The sequence below is a fragment of the Ochotona curzoniae genome, unplaced genomic scaffold, assembly GCF_017591425.1.
Source record: "Ochotona curzoniae isolate NIBS_2020 unplaced genomic scaffold, NIBS_Ocur_1.0 patch106, whole genome shotgun sequence".
In the NCBI taxonomy this organism is placed as follows: Eukaryota; Metazoa; Chordata; class Mammalia; order Lagomorpha; family Ochotonidae; genus Ochotona; species Ochotona curzoniae.
This window is the reverse complement of record NW_024466647.1, coordinates 932,770-954,312: the sequence shown is the minus strand read 5'-3', so window position 1 is coordinate 954,312 and position 21,543 is coordinate 932,770. Positions and strand designations below refer to the sequence as shown.

General features: G+C 49.8%; 1 protein-coding gene across 2 annotated transcripts in view; it reads right to left on the bottom strand.

Moving 5' to 3' along the window:
- Positions 1–567: 567 nt before the first annotated feature.
- The window catches only part of LOC121166283 (BRISC and BRCA1-A complex member 2), a 418,479-nt gene continuing 397,503 nt past the window's right edge, over positions 568–21,543 (bottom strand). For both annotated transcript variants that reach the window (XM_040995412.1, XM_040995413.1), the window contains one exon: positions 568–773. In XM_040995412.1, coding sequence (XP_040851346.1) covers positions 710–773 — 64 coding nt within the window. In that variant the 3' untranslated portion in view covers positions 568–709. The remainder of the gene's footprint in view (positions 774–21,543) is intronic.

Below are 21,543 nucleotides of genomic sequence, written 5' to 3'. Positions count from 1 at the left end.
ACAGGCTGCTTTCTCCAGCTTGAAGGGATGGGCTGGAACCCTGGCCCATGGCCTTCTGGCAACACCTGCACAGAGCTGAGTAAACCCCCTGTACTCTCCCCTCTGCCCTCCCAAGGGGACAGGAAGAGAGGGCAAGTCAGGGCTGCCAGGCACGCGGCACACAGGGAGCTGGAGGGTCTGGTTGAGTGGCTGGAACCCTGCAGGCTGGGCAACTTCCTTCGGGGCAGCTCCCTTCTCTAGAGAAGGACTGTGCTGAACGGGAAATGTTCGGGACCTTTCTCTCTCTCTCACACACATACACAGAGGCATGCCACTAGTTTCAGGAAAATACAAAGCCACAGAATGTTTAATCTTAAACTTTTAGTTTCTGAGACAAAGGCCGTGGGAGAAGGGTGTGTGCACTGATGACGTCTTACTTTCCCTGGAACACGACTGCATCCTGATTTGTGAGTTTATTTCTTCCAACTAAGACACACAAGGAAGGAAAGAAAGAGGATGCTCCCAGAGCGAGGGGCTCCGGGTCTCAGGCTTCTGCCAGCCAGCTGAGTCTGGGTTCCAGAGGAGTGGGGCTGTCTGGGGTGCATAAAGCTGCTGTGTGAGCAAAATGCCGCGTGGAGACGTTCCAAATGGCTTCCAGGAAGCAGCCGTGTGTGCTGACACGCGTGGGGACTGAGCAGTCTGGCTGGCCAGCTCTTGAGACGGGTGTTTCCTAGAGCTTTCCATTGGCAAAGGCTGCCTCCTGGAACTGAGGCACAAAGGTTTTGAAATACGCCCTGGGGGGAAAGAAGAGGGAGGGAACAATGTGGTTAGCACAGGCGACTCGGCAGAAAGTGCGATGGGCTTTCGTGCCAACGCGGCCCAGTGTGACTGACTGTTCACCCGTCTTGGGTTGGATTTTCCTTCTCTGCTGAGGCCAAGCCCTCCGGACTTCTCCAGAGGAGGGACACACAGTACACTGCTGTGTTACCTCTTGCAGAGTTAAAGTGTGTGCAGACAGGCAGGGTTTCCTGGCTGCCAGCTCCCATTAGACACCATACTCAGTCCTGCTTTGCTTTCCCAGGACCAAGACAAGGGATCTGAATTCTGGGACTGGCTGTGTCCCCATTCAGTTGTATCTTTGCCTGTATGCAGTCAAGGACAGTCTGACGGTGTTTCCTAACTGGTATCCACTCTCCACCTATTTCCAGATCCATCTGCAGTGTGGTCACTGGAAGGAGAGCCAGGCTGGGTGTTAGGAGAAACTTTCCTGGCCAGGCGGAGTAGCTATGCGACATGGGACAGATCAGGTGTGGCCTTTCTGACCCTCAGGTCCCTAATCTGTAAAGGCAGGGTCATGTTCTTTGCCAGACAGGCACGTACTGAGCTCACCCTGGGCCAGGCACGGTAGGAGGTGCTGGGGTGCTGAGATGACCCAGGCGTGACACCTGCCAATGCAGGAGGTGCCAAATTAGAAGAGGAGGCACGTTCAGAGATGGGAGAGAGCATGTGGGCACCAGCGTGGCTGGCAAAGAGTGGACATTGTGGCTCGAGGATGCAGTAGGATCAGAGGTTTTTTGTAAGCAGCCAGTGAAAGCTCTGCCAGAACAAAGCCAGCTGTTCTGAGAGGTAGCAGGTGGGCTAGGCTAGCTGCCTGGTGCCCCGAGGCTGACAGCCTCGAAATCATATCTCGCTTGTGTATGCAGAAGTGGCTCGCCCAGCAATCTCTTCCCTGAGCAGTGACAAGAACCAGGAAAGTCCACCAATCAGCACTGTGCCCAGGGAGAGCCTCCCACATCTGTTTTGTTTAGGATATGGGTCTAATAGGCCTGGCTCTCCAGGTTCTGGCTCTGGGAGTGTCAGGGCCAAGCTCCAGGCAGGAGGCAAATTTGCCAGAGCAATGATGGGCAACAACACACAACCCACCTGCGAGCAGCTGACAGAAAGGCACTCGGGGACACGGCAGCTCTAATGGCACAGGTGTTGTACAGGGTCTCAGGCAGACCAGGCTACATGCAGCAACTGGTCTCATGCCTACCCTCCGCCCCTGCCAGGCCACCTAGATCACTTGCAATCTTCTTTCCAGTGGCGCCACTCGGAAACTCTCCAGCTCCTTCTCCATCTTAGCAGCACTGCCTGGAGTCCTCTGTCCAGAGGCCCTCCTGCCCTGCAGCTGCTGTGATACGCTGCCTTAGGCCTCCCACTTCTCCCTTCCTTACCCTCAGAAACAATCTTTCCTTCCTTTTTGCCCTCCACTCCCCCTCAGGCAAAGCAAGGTCAAGATCAAGATCACCATTACTCTCAGGCTTGCATGGCCTTGAGCAGAGCATTCCCTGGGTCAGGGCAGGTGAACTTCCACTTGTACCTTCCCAAGCCTCCATGGGACATTCTGGCATGAAAGCTGCTCTCTCACTCGGAGTCCCTGTGTTCAGGTGGGCATCCTCCTCACCGTGAAGGACTAGGGAGTGCTCTGATCAGTCTGGACCCCATGCTGTAGAGGCTGCTGCTCCGTGGGTTCAGGCATTCTTTTGAGAAGCTAGGAAACTAAGGATCCTGACCCTAGAGACACTGTAGATGAGATCTCTCCCCCGCAATGCACATGTCAGACACAACCAGGGGGTGTCACAGACCCCTGTGGCTCACCCACACTCCAGAGTCTGAGTCCTGATCGACAACTTTCCACCCACAATGAGGCCCCCTGCTCCGGCCAGGCTCCACCTGTGTGCAGGCTCCATGCCTTCCTCTTGCCAACCTCCTGCTGGTCACTGAAAGGTGCTCTCCTTGCATGCACCTGGTGCTTTTTCAGGGCATTGGTGCTGTGTGTGTGTGTCCTATCTGCCATGCCAGCCTGCCAGCCCTGGGAGGTGCTTGGTGAATGACAGCCACCGGTTTGCAAAGAGTAGCACCCAGCATGCCCAGCTGCTGCTTAAGAAGGTGGGGAGAGGACAACAACTCCCTACTCCCCAGCCAGGAAAGGTTATACTTAGGGGAAAACTTGAGTCTGCTCTCACTTGTGAACCTCTGCCAGGGATGAAGGAGAGAGAGGGACAAGGTATCATCCGCTACCCTGCCTAAGCAGCATGCCCGAGCCAGCCAAGCCGTCACTATCCCTGACACCTCCATGACTGTGTCCTCAGGGCCCAAGGTGGGCCATGAGGAGTAGCAGGGATGGGGTCCTGGATTTAAAGAGAGGTTGCATGGGGCTTCTGAGAGTAGGGGCAGGAGCCTACCAAGGGTGCCATGTGTGGGAAGAGTCAGTTGCCACCCACATGTCAAGTGGTCCTTCACCATGTGTCACCTGCTGCTGTTTTCCCACCAGTGTGGTTGTATAGCCTGGGAGAGCTCATGGGCTCCTATTGGGGCAGGGACAGAGATGGACTGGGTGCTGTCTCAGCTTTCCAAGGACCTGCAGGTACCATGAGGCATGCTCCACACCAGCACCCACTTACAGGTGAGAGAGATGCTAAGGAGACAGGTTATCTACACGGGGGCTAACAGCATCTGCTGAGTGAGTGAGTGGGGCCAGCAGCTGGTGTAGGTGGCCAGAACCAGGGTACTGGTTAGGTGAGCAGTGCTGTGTGCTGTGTGCTGTGTGCCCCAGGCCTGGACTAACATGGGTCCTGAGCTCATCTCACCAGCTCAGCTTTTCTTGTAAACTCTGCGATGTTACAAGATCCTGACACACAGAAAATTCTTGGCAAGAGCTGGAGGCTGTAAAGGTAAGCTGTTTCCTTTGCAGAAAGTTCTAAAGTTGTCTGTTGTGCTCTGGGCTTTCCCCGCCAGGGCAAACTGCAAGCTGTCGGGGGGGGGGGGGGGGGGAGGCAAAGATAGGCTAGTTGAGGGCAGGACGCTCCTAGCTGTTTGCAGTGAGCATTTCCTGGTCAGGAAGCCAGCGAGGGGAGGGAACATGGGTACTAGTTCCCACCTATTTATGTACATAAAAATTCTTTTAAAGGAGATTTTATTTCACGTTTTATCCGGAAAAACGAAGAACTGCCTGCAGAACAGCTTGCTCAGGGCACTGGTTATCTGTCATCTTTGAAAAATAATCTTTGACCCAAAGACTAGGCATGTGGGGCTCTGAAGGCACAAGTGTCTCCTGCTGCTCTGTTAACTGGCCACTTGGCACCCACAGGAGGTCTGGCATGTTCCTGGCCCGTCACACCCACCCTGGAGGAGAACTGATTTTTAAGCCAATTTAGAGTCTGGGAAACCTTACAACAGAATGGCTCTGATTGCCGAGGGTCACAGAGCCACAGTGCAGTTCTCCATGTCTCAGCCAGGAGACTGACATGCAGAGATTGGTTCCCAGCCCGAGGCTGGGTAGGTTCTGCACAGCTGGAGCACAGTGGTGCCAGCCCAGGCCTAACCTCATGGTGGGACAGGAGGAGGGTTGCAGCAGTCCCCGGACCAACAGTCATGGAACCAGAATGTGTCCTTTGCGTCCACATTTCCATGCCTTGGGCCCAGGACTGTGTCCCCTCTCAGGGTTTTAGCTCCCTCATCTATAAGGCAGGGAGCTGAGCCTGAGAGATTCCAGGGGCTATGGCTGTGGACCAGGTGGCTCAAGGAGTGTAGGTAACCAACTAGCTTGTCTCTTCATCCAGGAAAGGGGAATAATTGCTCCTATTTAAGGTACTTTTTAAATAAATAAATAAATTATATATATATGAAAGACAGAGTTACAGAGTATAGGGTAGAGAGGGGGAGAGAGAGAGTGAGCTCCAGTTTGCTGATTCATTCCCCAAATGGCCACAACAGCTAGGGCTAGGCCAGGCTGAAGCCCAGGAGCTTAATCCAGGTCTCCCATGTAGATGCAGGGCCCTAAGTACTTCGACCATCTTCTCCTGCTTTCCCAGGTACCTTAACAGAGGGCTAGATCAGAAGTGGAGCAACCAGGACTCAAACCAGCATGCATACAGAATGTTGGCACTATAGACAGTGGTTTAACCAGTGTGCCACAGCACTAGCCCCAAAGTGTTCTTGCGAGGACTAGGTGAGATGGTCCAAAAAAGTCTTTGGCATGATGCCTGCCTTAATAAACAATCAATAGGTGTCCACTATTCCCATGGACCAAGCTGGGTCTAAAGGGGTGAGTCTGGAGGAACAGACTACGTAGACACACGTGTCAGGAGGGGAGTCCTTGGTGGAAGGGAGGTCTCAGGGTCCTTGCTAGCAATTCCTCATTTACTATGTAGTTTCTTGGATCAGGCCCTTCCGTCCTACTAAATACAGGGAGCTGGCATCTGGGGGCACAGAGATGGCCACTTGGAGCCAAGCACTCAGCCAAAGTTATCTGGACAGTGTGTATGTCTTAGTTCAGGGGCTCTTGCCAACCCTTGTCTGTCTTCTGTTCAAACTCTTTGTGCGGTGTTGGTCAAAGGCTTGGTCAGGGAGGTGGCTAAAGCTGCTGGTTAGATGGGTATGTGAGAATCACAGGGCTCTTGGGGTGGGCACTTAGTCTAGCAGTTAAGATGATGGCCAAGACGCTCTCATCCTGTATCAGAGTACTTGGGCTCAGTGCTTTACTCCATCTCCTGATTCCAGTGTCCTGCTAGTGCACATCTTGGGAGTAGACAGAAGTAATGGTGCAAGTAACTGGGTTTCTGCCAACAGCAACGTGAGCCCTGGATTGAGTTCCTGGCTCCCTGTTTCAACTTAGCTTATGTTTAGCTCTTATGGGCATTTGGGGAGTAGACCAAAGATGGGAGCACTCTCTTTCTCTACCTCTCAGAAAAAAATGCCTCCAGGCTGTGAGTGCACACAGTTAGGGCCCTGTCTGTTGACCAGGTGGTCAACCCAAGCTCTTTCTGTCTGGGATGCCACGTGTTAAAGGGGAGGCCATGGCGGGAGCAAGAGGAGGCAGACCAAACTACCCAGGTCAGAGACTTGGGTTCCTTGTGTCTAACAGGAGATGTGCACTTGATCTGTTGTGGTCAGAGATGTCATCCTGTGACGTGTCTTGATTTTTCATTTGCCACAGGGGGACTATAGGAGTTGTGGGTCACATTCCCCAAGTGACAGCTAAGAAACTGGGAGCTCAGCAGCTTCCCTTCAGAATTTTAGCTGGCATTACCTAGGGCAGCACCACCTGGAGAAGGCCCAGGTCTCGCTGCCTGTAGCCTCCTTTCTTCTTTCACAACAGCCTCAACAGCTGCCTTCCTCCAAAATAGGGCTTGAATTCAGGAATCCAAAATGTGCTTCTCTGGGTGGTTGTAAGACGAGCCTTGTGATGTTTGCTAGTCAGGCCCATGTGGCAGGGTTAGGGTAGGGTGGGAGAGGTGGTTTGGAGACACAGCCCTTCTGGTAAGAAAATCAAGGATGCATAAATCAAGTCAGAGGTCATTTTTTTCTTTTCTTTTCTTTTTTTTTTTTTGCGAATGGAGGCAAGTTTCAGATGCTCAAGTCCCATTGCTTTTTCCAGTTCTTTTCTGCAGCTGTGACTTCAACTGGCACATGTTTTTAATCTGTCATGAAAACTGATTGTGGTCTAGAAATCACAGCAACCCTGTAAATAGTGGAAGACGGCTCGCTAATCATGCCTCATGGTCTCGCCTTGTCTTCATTGTCCTGAACCACCATTGCACATGTTGACTCATGTGGGGTCACTCTCCTCAAGTCCAAGGGTCACCCTCACAACAGCATCTCTACAAAGAGACCTGGTTCTAGGTCAGTGTCCTTTATCCTCAAAGCTGCAAAGGCCCCCGGGATGACGGCACCTCCAACCTTTGTCTGGGTGAGCAAGTGGCTGGCATGCTGGGCAACTTGTCCTGTGGCCATGCCTTGGGCCACAGCAGCCTGGCCACAATTCTGGTGCAGGCTTTTGGAACAAACATGCAGCTGTAGCTGATCTGCACACACAGTCATGCAGAGGCCTGGACTACCTGCTGGGGACCCGTGCCTGTACAAGGTGGTAATTCACACATTCAAGCTGCAAAGGCTTGGGGACACCCGGGGAATGCGGAGTATTGCATGCCCACGGCTGGAGCTACTCCCCACGTTGCCTTGCGTTCTTGATGTTTAGACTGGTGTCTAGACTTGGCCCCACACAGCTTGGCCTTCCTGCCTGTAAGAAAGGCTGGCTCCGTCATAGTAGATGCTGAATTAAATGAAATCAAATGCTGTTTGCAGAGAGGACTTCAACAATAATCGGCTGGAGTCTGTTTCCAGACATCAAAGTATTGGGATAAAATGTGGTTCCTGCTGAATCACAGGGTATTTTGAATGCTTAACAAAAGGGATCACAACTACTTAGCAGCTCTCTCTCCCACAGAAGTCACGGATGGCCTCCTGGAGCTTGGCTTGGTACTGTGGAGCTAGAGCAGCTTGTAGCAAGTTTTGTCATCCCTGGGGCTGCAGGTACCTCTCCTACCTGGGCATCCTTTCATGCAGGAGATGGGGTGGCAGCAAGGCAGGCCAGCTGGTTCAATGAGAGGTGGGCACAGAAGGCCTATCACACTCCCTGAAACTCCAGGGACCTAGGGCTGGCCTCCTCCCTGCGGCCCTGTCACCTCCTGACCACTTTCCCACTCCAGATTATATGCTCTTTGATGGCAAGACTATCTTCTCACACTCATCTGTCTTTGTTCCTCCAGCCTCAAGTGCAGATCATGTCCAACACAGCAGCTCAGTACAAACACAAATCTTTGGCTTATGTAGAGATGGACTTCTGTAATGGGAGCAAACCTCAGAGGTGAAACAGTCTTATTTCAGAGAAGGGAAATCTGAGGGCTGGAGAAGCTACGGCTGTTCTAATGTGATGTGACTAGCTATTTCCACGGTAGCACAGACCTTCTCTGTGAGCCCCTCAAGGGGAGAAATGGCCTGTCCTTCCTACCCCTGATGCGTACTCTCCTCACCTACAAGGTATTCACTTTGTAGCAGGTGAAGGTCAGGATGGAGCATAAGAGGATGTCTACTCAAAGGGTTGACTGGAGTTGGTAGGCAGACTGAGACAGTCCTCCCATCTCTGCCTCACAAGCTGACACCGTCTCCATCCTAACTTACCTGCTGCGAGGCTTGGATGGTGGTGTGGCTGCATGGCCAATGAAAAAGGCTGGACTAGGGCTGGGGCCAGGCAGAGGCCAAGGAACTGGTGCTACTCTCTGTTCACCCCATCTCTCCTTCTGCACCTGCCTGGTGTGCTCAGGTGGTACCTTCCCTTCTTGCTCTGCTCAGAGTCATATTAGCAGGAATCAGTGCAAGCCATAGTGTGACAGGGCCAGGTGGACACCCCTGAAGGGTTTGGGAATTTTGCCGCAGTCCCAGCCACCTGGCTGGGGAGCAGCTGGGCTGCATGACGGTGAATCACCGAGGTCACAGACCACCACCAACTTATTAGTCAGGCCAAAGGGGAAAACTAGCAAAGGACAGTCTTCAGTGGGGAAGTGCTGAGGGTGCCAGCAGGGCAGACCATGTGGGTCCAAGTCACACTCCAGCTAGGACTGTACCTCAATGCTCCCACTCAGCATGGGCAGGCTCAGAAAGGACAGAGGACCACTTAGGTGGTCAGCTCTGTGGGGTTGGAGCACTCTCCTGGCAGCAGATCTAGATTCCCCCACTAGACCTTAGTTCCTAGGACCACAGTCTGCATTGCCCACAGCTGCCCTGGCCCTGCCTGCTGGCAGCACTCTAGCCTTCACCCTCCTGGCTGAGTGTCCATCCATTTCTTGGGAAGATCTGGAGGAGCAATGGCCAATGGCCCTCTTCTTTCACTCTCATTCCCTCACCACATAGCTAGAGTTCTGTCCCCAACGTGCATAGAAAAGCAGCACTGGCAGAAGTGACTGGTGACAGGGGAGGTGGGGTACAGCTTCCCTGCTGAGGGGTGACAGTCTTCTAGAGATGGGAGGCTTTGGTGAGGGGAACAATTCTTAAACCAGGAGCTTCAGGTGGGCTCTGCTATGGTGGGGTGTGTGTGGGAAGGGGGCTTCACAGACCAGTTGGGGCAGAGGTTTTGGCAGGTGGGAGCCTTCTGGGTCTCTCCAATCATGACAGGTGCACTAGGGAGGCTGGGAGAGAAGGGCTCTGCAAATCCACTGGGCTCGTTCCACTCTGAGCTAGCCCAGAGTCAGGTCCTGGGAGCCACTCATAAAGGGTAGGGTGGGGAGAACATCCACAGCACCCACATGGATAGAAGCATCCTTGCTCAAATAGTAGCAGCAGCCCATTAGCAGGCTACACTCTGACCAGCTTGCAAATGAAGAGATAAAATCACAGGGCATCACAGGCGACAAGGACTCTGTTGTAACAAATGCAAGTATACTGGATTGGGATGTAAAACAGGTACCTGGTGCGCTGTGCTGTCAAAAGTCAACAAGCTGTAAGTGTGTAGGAAGGTGTCAGCGACATGCTAGGCACTGCACTGTCTGTGACTGTCTCACTTCACATTGACCCCTCCTGACAGGCCTGCTACTGCAAAGTGGGGTCTTTAGTGTTACCCAAGAGAAAAGTACCATGCAGAGACGCACAGTAACTTCCCTAAGATCTCATGGCTAACAGGAGGCAAAGCTTTTTGTGAACCCAGAGCCGCATGACTCCACGGAGCTCACACTTTCCACAGGGGAGCTGGGCCCCCTCCTGGCTGTGCCACACACAATGACTCACCCTTCTTCTGCATCTACAGCAGGCAGCATGAGAGAAGGTTCCTAAAATATTTTGACTTGGTGGTCTTCCCCCTTGCCGCCCCCAAACATCGCTCTAACTGTGTTTCTGTCTCCTCCACTCAAAATTTCACGGTGATTGCCAACAGCCAGTAACAAACCGCAAGAACAACTGACTGCTGCCTCTCATCACACCTACAGTGGTCCTTACAAAGGGGAACAGAGGCCCCAGAACGGCCCTCTCTCTTACCAGGCTGGGTACCCAGAGGCTCTACCAGCTGGATTAATCCTCATGTAGGGATCTGCACTGGGTAGCTTCTCAGTAGAATTATGATTGCAATAACAAGGGACAAAAGTGTTGAACTTGACCTCCCTCTTGCTTGCTAGTACACCTTAATGAAGAGCAAGGAATACTCTGAAAGCCAGGGAGAAGTTCTCCTCAGTCTGCTCAGGAGAACAGGGAGGTGCTGGCAGAACTGGTATGAGTCTCAGGAGAGCAAAGGTCACTCAGAAGGTTACTCTAACACAGGTGTGGCTCAGCATCCTTGTGAAGGCTGCTAAGAACTTGTCCTTGGTAGTGTCAGGATAACAGCCTGGCTAATCCCCTTCACCTAACTGGGCCCCAGATGTCTCTTGGCTGCCAAGGTCATTGCTGGCTCTGATGTACTATTTACCTTCTTAGCAGTAGTACTGTTCTGGTATCCACCTGAGCTCTGCAGTCAGGGAATCAAGTGGAAACTGATCTCATAACTAACAGAGCCCCCAAGGAGCCTCACTGGAAGCACAGCACAGAACATGTCTGAGGTTTCTATTTATCTCCCCATTTCCACATCGGACTTAGGACCCCATGAATGACAGCTGCCACTCCTCCTGGCCCTCCTCCTCCCACCCCCACACTCCACACAAGCATTCATACTCTCACAGAGAGCTCCTGCCTCAGTGGTGGGCTGACTCCTGGGAAGACAAAGAGAAGCTGCTGAGCAGTACCCTGGCCCTCAGGACATACACACTTGACCACCAGAGTGGGGACTGCACGCAAGCCCTGGCAGGCAGTTGGGGAGGTCTGAGATCAGAGTCCAGGGCCTGGCCCTCCTTGGCCTCCTCCGCTTACTGCTCTTGAGCAAATTTTCTTTTCGGCTTAGAGTTGTGCCAGGGCATTATCCACATTATTCAGCAGGCCAGACGTCTAGTACCTTTAATGACAACAATAATAATTTGCATTTATACAAGGCCTTTCATCCGGGGATCTTAAAGTGTACCACAAACAATAATTAACTCCCCTTTGCAGGTTTGTGAGCCAGCTCAGTCAGAGCCCCTTGGCTTTGTAGGTGAAGGGTACTTTCCTGGGCCTTACAACATGTTGGGGGCCTCCCCACACACACAAAACCTGCCCCTCTCAAGACCCGGCCTTAGCCACAGGCCCTCATGGGGTCCGCTGCTGCTGCCACCCCAGCCACCAACTCTTTGTCCTGCCTGAGGCCGATGGTATGAACTGGAGAGCCCCTCATTCCCTGCAGGTGGGAGAGGCAAGGCCCACCCTCCTAACACTTCTCAGAGTGGTCCTCCTGATCTTCATGCATGAGCAACCAGCATGAACTGTCATGGCTAACAGAGCCTGCTTGTTATCTTCTGTCTCCTGAACTACAATCTGTCCCAAGGAGCTTCCACCCTCTGGGCCAAAGCAACCCTACCAATGCTGGGGGTGTGGCTGATGTCTCTGATGTACAAGCTGCCCATTCTTGTGGCTACCACTGGGCACAGCTTGGTGGCTCATTGGTCACCACAGTTCAGCAGCACCTTGTGAACGAAGTGGTTCATGTGCCCTGGGTCCTGAGGCTGAACTGCTTTCTCTAGCACTGGGTATGGTTTGCTCTGGCCCAGTCTCTGCCCAGCTCTGACCACAGCTCTTTAAATGACCCTGTCTGGGACGGCACTCTCTGGAGACTTGAGTTCATCTTGTCACTGCATCTCAGAGACACAAACGTACCCACACTTTCTGCTCTCTTTTTCTTGAAGGCATGTGACAACTGTTAATGACAGGGACTGGTTTTTGGAGACCAAGGCAGTGACAGATTTATTTTATTTTTCATTCTTCCTTCTTTCTTTTCTCCCATATTTTATCAGAAGGAATACTTGGGGTTAAACTTGAGAGGAGGATATATTATGTTGAATGGGAACTGACACAAAGACACAGAACTCCATGTCTTGGGGAGCTATAGGCAAAGGAGGCAGCAAGACTGGGGTGGGGGCAGACGGGAAAGCATAATCCTTTGCCAAGTGTATTTTCAAAACCTTTACCAAGTGTATTTCCAAAACCTGCCTCCTGTGGGAAAACCATATTCTCTAGAAGGATTTCTAGGTTCTTGGGGGTATGTCTTATGCTTCTAAAGACACCTGTCCTGCCTCTGCCCAGAGCTCGCTGTTTGGGTGAGCTTTTTTCCCCTAGGGGCTGACCATGGGAGAGATTCCAAACACACACAAAGGGCTGCTGTTTTCCTAGAGCCTGACCCATGTACACATAAGGCATGGTTTGCAGGGACATAGCCCCACCTTGCTTGGATTCTGCACAATTCCTACTCTATGGCCAGGAAGAAGGGTAGTCACTTGCGGTTTTCTAACCTGAGGGATTCTCAGAAAAAGAAAACGTGACAGATGCTCCTGGAGCCGAAATGTGGAAAGACTACACCACACCCAACCCCAACCTTGAGATGAAAATGCACATCTTGGAGGGAATGGAGGCACATCTGGCTCCATCATTGACTGCCTGTGGGGCTGGGAGAAGCCTGAGTTCCCATTTAGTCTCCCAGGTCCCATCTTGATATGTTGCAGAGTAAAGCACTATGTCCCCAGGACTCTAGCCAACTCTTACTGTGACAGCACATAGCACGGCTCTAGACAGAGAGGAGCTGGAGCTGTAGTCCTTCTTATTCTCAGAAGATTTTTTAAAAGACTTTTTTACTCATTTGTTTGAAAGCCAGAGTTAGAGAGATCAATCTTCCACTTGCTGATTCGCTCCCAAAATGGCCACAAAAGCCAGGATGGAGACAGGCTGAAATTAGGTGTCTTCAGAACTTTATCTGGGTCTCCTACATGGGTGGCAGGAGCTCAAGCACTTAGGCCATCCTTCATTGTTTTCTCAGGCACTGGGAGTTGGATCAGAAGTGGAGAAGTTGGGACTAGAACTGGTATCCATGCGGGATGCCAGTATTGCCAGCTGTACAACAACGCTAAGCAATACCCAAACCACTTCAGTACTTTCTATAACAGAAATGGGACAAGAAGTAGCCATCAGGTTCTTTGGCTATTGTGGGCTCTTAGATAGTCATTCTTCTTGCTTTGGCCTCTAAACTATTGGGAGTTTCTAATGGATGCAGGATGCAAAGGGTAAGAAAGGAATATTTCAAACTCTGTCTACAAGACTGGTCTCAATAAAATACCCCGTGTGAACTAAGGGGTGGGAGTCAGACATGAAGACAAGGCAGCAGCTCCCATGGGGAGTCATCAGAGACTTCTCAAAAACCACTCAGGCAACACACCTGCAGGAGACAGGTGTCCTCGCAGGTTGGCACCTTTGCACACGCTGTGCAGCCAACAGCCCAGTATCTAGGGAGTGAGGTCAGTCCCCTGCAAAGGAACCTGTCCATTCTGGCCCTCGGAGCATACTTCCTTGTACTGCTAGACTGCTGTCTCTCAGAAAGATCTGAGAGGGTGGACTCCTGAAGATGGGAAGAAAGAGCCAAGGGCCTGTGCTTTCTAAAAGTAATCCCTGAGCTGGGCCAGGGCCTACAGTGCCCATGGCAAGAGGACCAAGCCTTTACCCTCACCACATGGCACCACCTTCCAGGCCTGGGCCTTAGTGCTGCATGGGGCAGGTTTGAAGGGGTAGGAAGAGCTAGCCCAGGCTGCTGAGCTCTCAAAGATCAAGGCCGAGCAGAGGCAACTTCTTGCAGGCCAGCAAGGGCCCCATGATATGAGGAGGGGCCCCAGGAAAGGTTGCTGCCCCCCAGGGACCTACACCCAGAGGAAGAGGGGTAGCTTTTGCTTTACTCCAACCCAAAGTGGCTGTCTCTTCTAGCAGCTTTTGGCGCGGGGGGCGGGGGGGTAGGGCATGTGCAGGGAGCAGGGGGATTCTGCATTAAGCATCTGGTGCAGAACACAGGAACATGAGTTCATCGGGATGCAAGTTCTAAAAATGACAACCTGTTAGGCTTGGCTTTAAGGGAAGTTGGTGAAAAAGATGCGCTCCTTTCTAGCCTGCATTGGAAGGCCTCTTCAGACCTTGTGCTTGTGTCTCTTTCTACAGCCGTCACAGCTGTGCTTCCTTCTCCACGGCTCAGAGGTGGAAACCAAGGCAAATGCGGACTGCCGTGGGAATACTGGGGTTTAGGAAGCAAGAGAGGCTCCTGAGGACAGTGTTTTGGTTCCATTCGGCCGATACATTTATCAAGCAAAAGACAGCATTCAAGTAAGCATTCTCTACTTCACGGGCACAAAGGAGTGGCCCACTTGGCTCCAGGCCACTGAATCCAGCCAGCCCTACCCGGGCGGGGAATCTTCTTTCCAAAACTAGTGAACAGGCTCACTAGGTGTCCAAGCCCTCAGACTCATAAACAAACACAGACGCACAGCAAAATAAACAGTGTCAAGAGACAGGGCCGCCACCCTTTGTGGAATTCAACAATCTCAAAGCATGCTTTGTACTGCTGTCTGCCACAGGGGATAAGGAAGCCCTGTATTAGCTTCTTCAGGAGTTCTAGCTGGAGAAGAATTGCCACAGTGCAAAAGCCACAGAACATTGCACTTGAACCCCTAGACTAGTAGTCCAGGGATCAGCAAACTTCGCTACAAAGGGCCTGATAAATATTTTCTGCCTTGCAGGGCAGACTCTGCCTCAAATGTCAACTCTATACTTAGGGAGATAACAGTCACAGATAATATGAAAATGAATGGGTATGTCTGTGTGCTAATAAAACTTTATTTATAAAAAACAGGCAGCTGCCTGGTTTTGGCCTCTGGTTGCTGTTTGCTATTCGTTTAACCCGGTCCCAGGGTAAGTGGGACAAATAACTCCTTCACAGCCACAGGGCCATCTGGGTGTCTGCCCAAGACCAGGCCCTGACTAAAGTCCTGCTACAGGTCTGAGAGCCACCAATGTGGAGGCAAACATGGACACTTGGAGAGCTAGAGAGCTTGACTAAGTCAGCTCACTTGGCTAGAGAGGACTGAGAGGTTAGGGGAAAACCAGAGGCAGAAATCTCTCTCCAGCTTAACATGTGGTAGGGTTGGGAGAAACGGCTGCCATGGCAAGCATGGCTCACAGAGAAGTCACCCGGGCTCTAGCCTCACCAGTATTTATTTGCTGTTCGTGGGCATTCATCGGTCAGACTTGGGGACAATCCTGGAGTATCAGGCCAAGGGCTGGAAAGGAAAGGGAAGGAAACAGGAAGTGGAGAGCCACTGGCACTCGTCTGTGAACAATATGAGAAGAAAACAGCAAATTCATCTTTTCCAGTCAGCAGCTGGCAAGGCCTGGAACAGGACATACGTGGTCAGGGAGAATGAACCCCCTTGCCCAGGGAGGACAGGTCGTCGCGACTGCCAAGCATTTTCAAAACAAGTTTTCTCAGTCTCATGACAGGTTGTGGCAAGAACAAGAAAACAGAAAGAGTGGAAGATCCCACGATCACTGCTCTGGGCTCCCACATGGGCAGGCTCTGCCTACACTGCCAAGCTCACTCCCACAGTGAGAGTGGGAGAGTGGGAGAGTGCAGAGAGCTAGTCTTAGGGTTAATAATACTGCTTTGCTAAGGACACCACTTAATAAAGTAATTCCCCTAAGAACTTTCTGGCAGCCAGACAACCATTCTATCCTGGGAGGGACAGGTCAACGTCACTCTTAAGCCTAAGGTTGCTACTCTTCAAATTACACCCTGCTTTGTTTGAATTTTTATCTCATGTTAGGAGGGCAAGGAATCCCCCGGAAATGCAGGTTAGAGGCTATCACACTCCCCTGAACTGCTTAACTCTGGGTCAGGGCAGGCACAGGGAGCAGGAAGTAGATGCTGACGGGCAGGTGAGGATCGCGCTGGCAGAGGAAGCGTCATTAGCTCACCAGCATTAGTGGGCTCCCTGCTTCGGGCTTCACACTCTGCCTGCAGGAGTCAACTCACAGAACTGGGCATTGTGGAGCCAAAGGACACAGAGGCCAGCTGAGGGAACACCTGTCATGTAATCCAAAGATAACACTCAGAAACCAATCCACTAGTACGTCAGGGGTCCCCAAGACCCTTAAATGATTACTGTAGAACCCAGGGCTGTAGACAGAGACCTAGGCTTCAGTTCAGACTCCAAGTGTCACAAGGTGAGGTGCCTGAGCCCGCTTTCCAGCCCAAAAGTTGAAATCTTCAGATTACTAAAGGGGTGTGTGCTTAGCCTGTGACCTTCACCCCACTCCCACACCATGCCTTCCTACACAGACCTGAAGAAGAAGGCCTCCCCATGTCACTCTCCAAGATATTGGACCACCAGGCTATCTTCATTGTGCCAATTGTGTGCAAGAATGCTCTCAAGAAAGGAAAGAACATTCTCTTTAAATTGGAGGAAGTAGAGGCTGATGTGTGTTGGGACCTGGGGGGTAGAGAGGTGGGAAAGTGTGAGGGTGCTACAAAGAATTCCTCCTGCTCAAAGAATTGGGAAACAAGATCCAGGAGGGACACAGAACTCCTAATAGGCTTGATCAAAAGTGATCTTCACCAAGACATATGATTATCAAACTCTCTCTCTTCAATTGAACATAAGGAAAAGATCCTTAAATGTGCACATGAAAAACATCAATTGACATATAAAGGAAGGCCAATTAAGCTCACAGGAGATCTCTCACAGGAAACTCTACAGGCAAGAAGAGAATGGAGTGACATATTCCAGATTCTAAAAGAAAAAAATTGTCGGCCTAGGATAACATACCCAGCAAAGCTTTCTTTCATCTTTGAAAATGAAATAAAATTCTTCCAGAGTAAAGAAAAGCTAAAAGAATTTGCCTCTTCCAAACCTGCTCTACAAATGATACTTCAAGATGTTCTCTTGACAGAGAAGAGGAATAGCACCAACCAAAACCAAAGGCAAACAGGAAGACCATCCCAGGAAAATGACAACAGAAGACCAAACCAATGAACAACCCATTGCTAAAATGACAGGACCAAAGTACCACCTATGTATATTTAACTCTGAATGTAAATTGCTTAAGCTCAATCAAACATCATAGATTAGTAGACTGGACTAAAAAACAAAACCCATCTGTTTATTGTCTGGAGGAGACACACTCCAACAAAGATCAGTGGAGACTCTATCACATGGGTTTTGTTGTTTTCTGTTGGTTTCATCTCTTCGGGACACTTTCTTCTGATTAAATCATTCAATGACTCGTAGATCATACAGTGGCATCATTTTCTTCAAGAAGGTTCTTGATTTTCACTTCTTCAGCTACACATTGGACATTTAATAGCATGTTGTTAATTTCTTTTTTTCTCTCAAATGTTGATTTTGTTTTGTGGCTCTTCATTTAAGGGAAGGTATAGTAGTTGTGTAATGGAGATTGTCATATCTAGTAACATGTCATTTAACTTCATGGCATTGTGAATTTCTATTTTTCTTTCTATTGTTGATTTTGTATCATGACTTTTCATTTAAGGGAATGTACAGTAGTTATGTAATGGAGACTAATAACCAGATAGATGTGAGGATGCAGTGTGATATGCATTTCTGTTTCCAGACAAAGATGGACTTACAATGAAACTGTTTATATTATATTTTGACAATAGGATTCTGGACTCTCTGCCATTGTCCATGCCCGCAATGATGAACATATGACTGAGTATGAAGAGCTATGTGTTAGTGATGATATGGAGGAACTGGGGGAGGGGGGTAGGGAATTGGGGAGGGGATAAAGGAATATTGAACTGTATCATAAAATGATTGCAATAATAATAAAATGTGAAAAAAAAAGAAGATCCCTCTTTGTAACTCTGCCTTACAAATACAAAATAATAAAACATTAAAAAACCTTGGGAAAAAAAAAGAATTCCTCCTGCTGCCCAAGAAAGGATTAACAGCTCCTGACCCCTGGTCATACAAAGCATCCCGGATGGGGCCTGCAGCACCTGAGAGAGGCCACATGGGCTCCCTCCTCTGAATCCACAGACTGCTCCTGCTCTTTTCTGGGCTGCCCCTCAGTGCGAGATATCCAGGAAAGCTCAAATTTGAAGTAGACAGAAAATTTTCTTTTACTGTAAATATGCTCAAAACCTCATTGAGGCTGTGTTTCTATTAAATTATTTGTTCTTTATGTGAAATTTAACTTTGCATATTTCTGGCCAAAGCCAGAAATCCTAACTCCAAGAACTACCATGGCTGACAATCCTGGGCACTGAGGTGGCAAGAAGGGATAAAAGGATCAAGTGTTCTATACTTGTGGCCCTGAACTCTGTTGTCATTGCCTTTATCAAGACCTGCATGGCCAAGGTGGATCTAAAATAATTGGTATATCTATCCCAACTACTAGATCCATACGCACTCTCTTAGTGAAACCTTTACTACCTGCAGAAAGAGATGGTGTGTCCCAGCCTGGCAGGCTAACCAGAGGCACATGGGCACCATGTCAGGCATTTTACGGTCATGGACCAGTTTAATACTGCAGATCCCTACTGAGGGAAGACTGAAAACCTGTGGGGAGATGAGAACACCAAGGTCCACAGAAGCTTTCTCTCCACCTAGGAAACCTGTTCCTGGCCTACTCCCTGCCCCCTCCACTTCCTACTGCCGCCCTCTGCAGTGCTCACTGGCCCACCTGTGGCCCCACCCGGTTGCCCATTCTCTGGGCCTTTGGACATGGCAGCGTCCTCCTCCATCTCAGTGCATGGAGTCCTCCTCTTCTTTCACGGTCTGCTTCCTAGATCTTCGGAGAGAGCATCTCCTTTCCTCAGGACCCTCCCCACATTTTACCAACAACTGCACCTGAAACAGAGTCACCTGCATGGACTCCATCCCCTCCTCTGGTTCCTGGAACTGTGTCCCATGCAGTATTCCGTGCTGTTCCCAACTCTGCATCAAACCCAGCTTGAACTTAAAAAACACTTGTTGAACAAATGAATGGAATAAATGCTAGTGACCTGGGCAGAATCTAATCAAAGGGTTTGCAATGACAAATCTACGCTGGGACTGGCCAAATCCAAGTGTCAATCAGGGAATGAAGGCTGCCAGTGTGAGACAGACAGGTGGTACAGTGTGGTGCAAGAGCACAGGCTAAGGGCTGGGGCACTAATTCCTGTATTTTGTTATTCTGTGACCTTCACCAAGTCACTTCACAGTGCAGGGTCTCAACTACATAAACCATACAATAGGAGTACAGTGGCACCAATTTCACAGGGGTCTTGTTAAGAACTGCAGAGTTACAATATACGAGTAGCTGTGTTGGTACATTTTAAGCACTCAACAACTTCTCACTATTGGTAGCATCACTACCTAGAAGATGAGCAGGAGGGACTGGACAGGCACTAGCATTCAGTTAGAGAAAAACCACGAGCATTGCTCTTACATGCTCATGAACACACATTTCACTTTTCTGAACAACTGGGATCATGACAACTTAAGAATTGTCTAATTCCCTGAATCAATTATGGAAAAACCTTGGTTCTCTAAATTTTGATTTCCATTTTCAGTTTTGGAGAAACCACATAGTCCATTCCACTGCAACTCAGACTCACACTTACTCTGCTGAGTAAGTAATGCCACAGATAGCCCTCTCATCAGAAGAAAATCTCAAGCAAGGGCAGACCACTCCAGAAACTGGTCAGCCCACTTTGTAGGTGGGACTTTTCAAAATACGTGCAGGTGAATTTTAATATTCAGAAAGGAGCCATGGTGTGTGCATGTACATGCAAGTACGCACATATTTTGGACATACTTTGTAGGCAATGAGCTCTTACATGGTTGCTGGGTGGGTGGGCTCAGCTGCACTCAGAGAGTGCTGGACTGACCAGATGCTTGTTAAGTGCGCACTGGGAAGCCACTGCTACACTCTGCTTCTTATAATCATGGCTACTCTGCACATGAGGTGGCAAATCACAACTTTTCATTTTTCAGCTCAGATGTGACTTTAGATTAAGGACTACCCCAGATCACCCCACCGTCACTTCTGCTTTCTTGGTTTCCATTTTCCATCAAGCATGACTAAGCACCAGAGGTTCCGTCTGGGAATATAGGAGTCACTGGAATTTTCTGTTCCCTTCTCTGTGGGTAACCTTCCTGTTGGGTTGGGAGCAACTGTGCAGCATCACCTTTCCTCCAGCCTGCTCCTTTAAAACACTCTTTTCCTTGTTTGCCCATAGGCCCTTGTGACAAGTCTGGCTTCAAGAACATTCTACCTGTTCTTAAAGGTCCTTGGTGCTAGGTCTGTAGACCCTGAAGAGTTAGTTCTGCTCGAGAACACTCCAGTTTTCCTAAAAGCCATGGTCATGTTTAGCTTCTTAGCTGAGCCACCAGGGAGAAGCCCATGGCACTCTGGGTAGGAAGGTACATGCCAACGTGCAGAGGCAGGCTGGCTTCTAGCCCTTGACACCACTGAGCTGCTCCTGTGAGCAAAGGAGCAGGGAAGAGGCCAAGTAAACATGAGAGGTGAAAGGTAGCTTGGGTTGGGCCCCAAACCAGTAATCAGGGGTTCAGGGTTCTAATCTTGAACAAGTCCTTTCAGGAAATGAAGATGATGGATTGAATGTCAACCTATGCCAATCACAGCATTAGAAGTTTTGCTTCAATTGCTTCATTTCATTTCCATCCCAATGGTTCTAGCTTGCCATGCGTGGCCCTTTGGAGTGCTTCTGAAGTTCCTTCCATGTTTCGTGTTCTGAGACTGCCCCACTGCCACCCTTACCTTCCTCAGATGCAGTTCTGCCTGGTCCCTCAACTCAGCTTTGTTGTTGGCTGTGAATTTTGCTGGGCCACTGCCCCAATACCCGTCCCCATGTTAGCTCACTTCTATGGGTCAGAAAGAAGCTGGCTCATGTTCATAGGTGGCCCTTGTACTGCATGATCTGACAACAGAGCAGAGAGAACTGCGTTTCTGCAGAAGCAAGGCACTGGTTTATTATGGTGGTATGCACAGAGCAGACAGTCCTGATTGTTCTTTGATACTTCCCCACCCACTTTTTTTTTTTTCTAGAATGCAAGCCCTAATGAGAAGTGATAAAAACAAGCAGCTCGGCCCTCCTGCCTTTGCTGAACTCCACATCACACATGACAGCCTGAAGCAGCCCTGGCAGCACCTGTCAGAAGCAAACATGCACATCTGAACAGTCAAGCCTAATTCCCAAGAAGCTGTTTGAACTTGACATCAGAAAATGTACTGCAACTAGAATTACTGCACTGGGTGTGTGTTCAGGGCATATGTGTGCATGTTCCACAACTGAAGTGTTCTATAAATATCAGACACAGGCTGTACAAAAAGCATCACGTACATGGTGTACTTAATTACATTTAGTAATGTTTTCAATTTGTGTCTGACCTCTGGCAACAGAGATGGAAGCTTTTCAACACAAATAAAAAACTGTGCTGAGTTACCTTAAATCTGATTCTCATTGAAACTTGTAGGGACGCAGTGGAGCTTGGTGATCACCAGGTAGGTACTAGCCCAGGAGTAGGGGGCTTTGAAAGGATCATGGAAATGTGCATTGTGCAAAACAATGTGTGGATTTGAAATGTTTTTGCATCAAAACAAACTTATCTTTTAATCCCAATTGCCCATGGACTTTTAGAAGGCCCCCTGTGCTTTTAGAAAGGAAACCAAAGCTCAGAAAAGTAACACGTGTTCCCTTGATCACACAGGAATTACGGGGTTTGGATGTGACCCTAGCCTCCCATCTACTAGGCCACTATCTTTGCATTTTCTCTCTTCCTATTTTTTTTCCTTTCACCA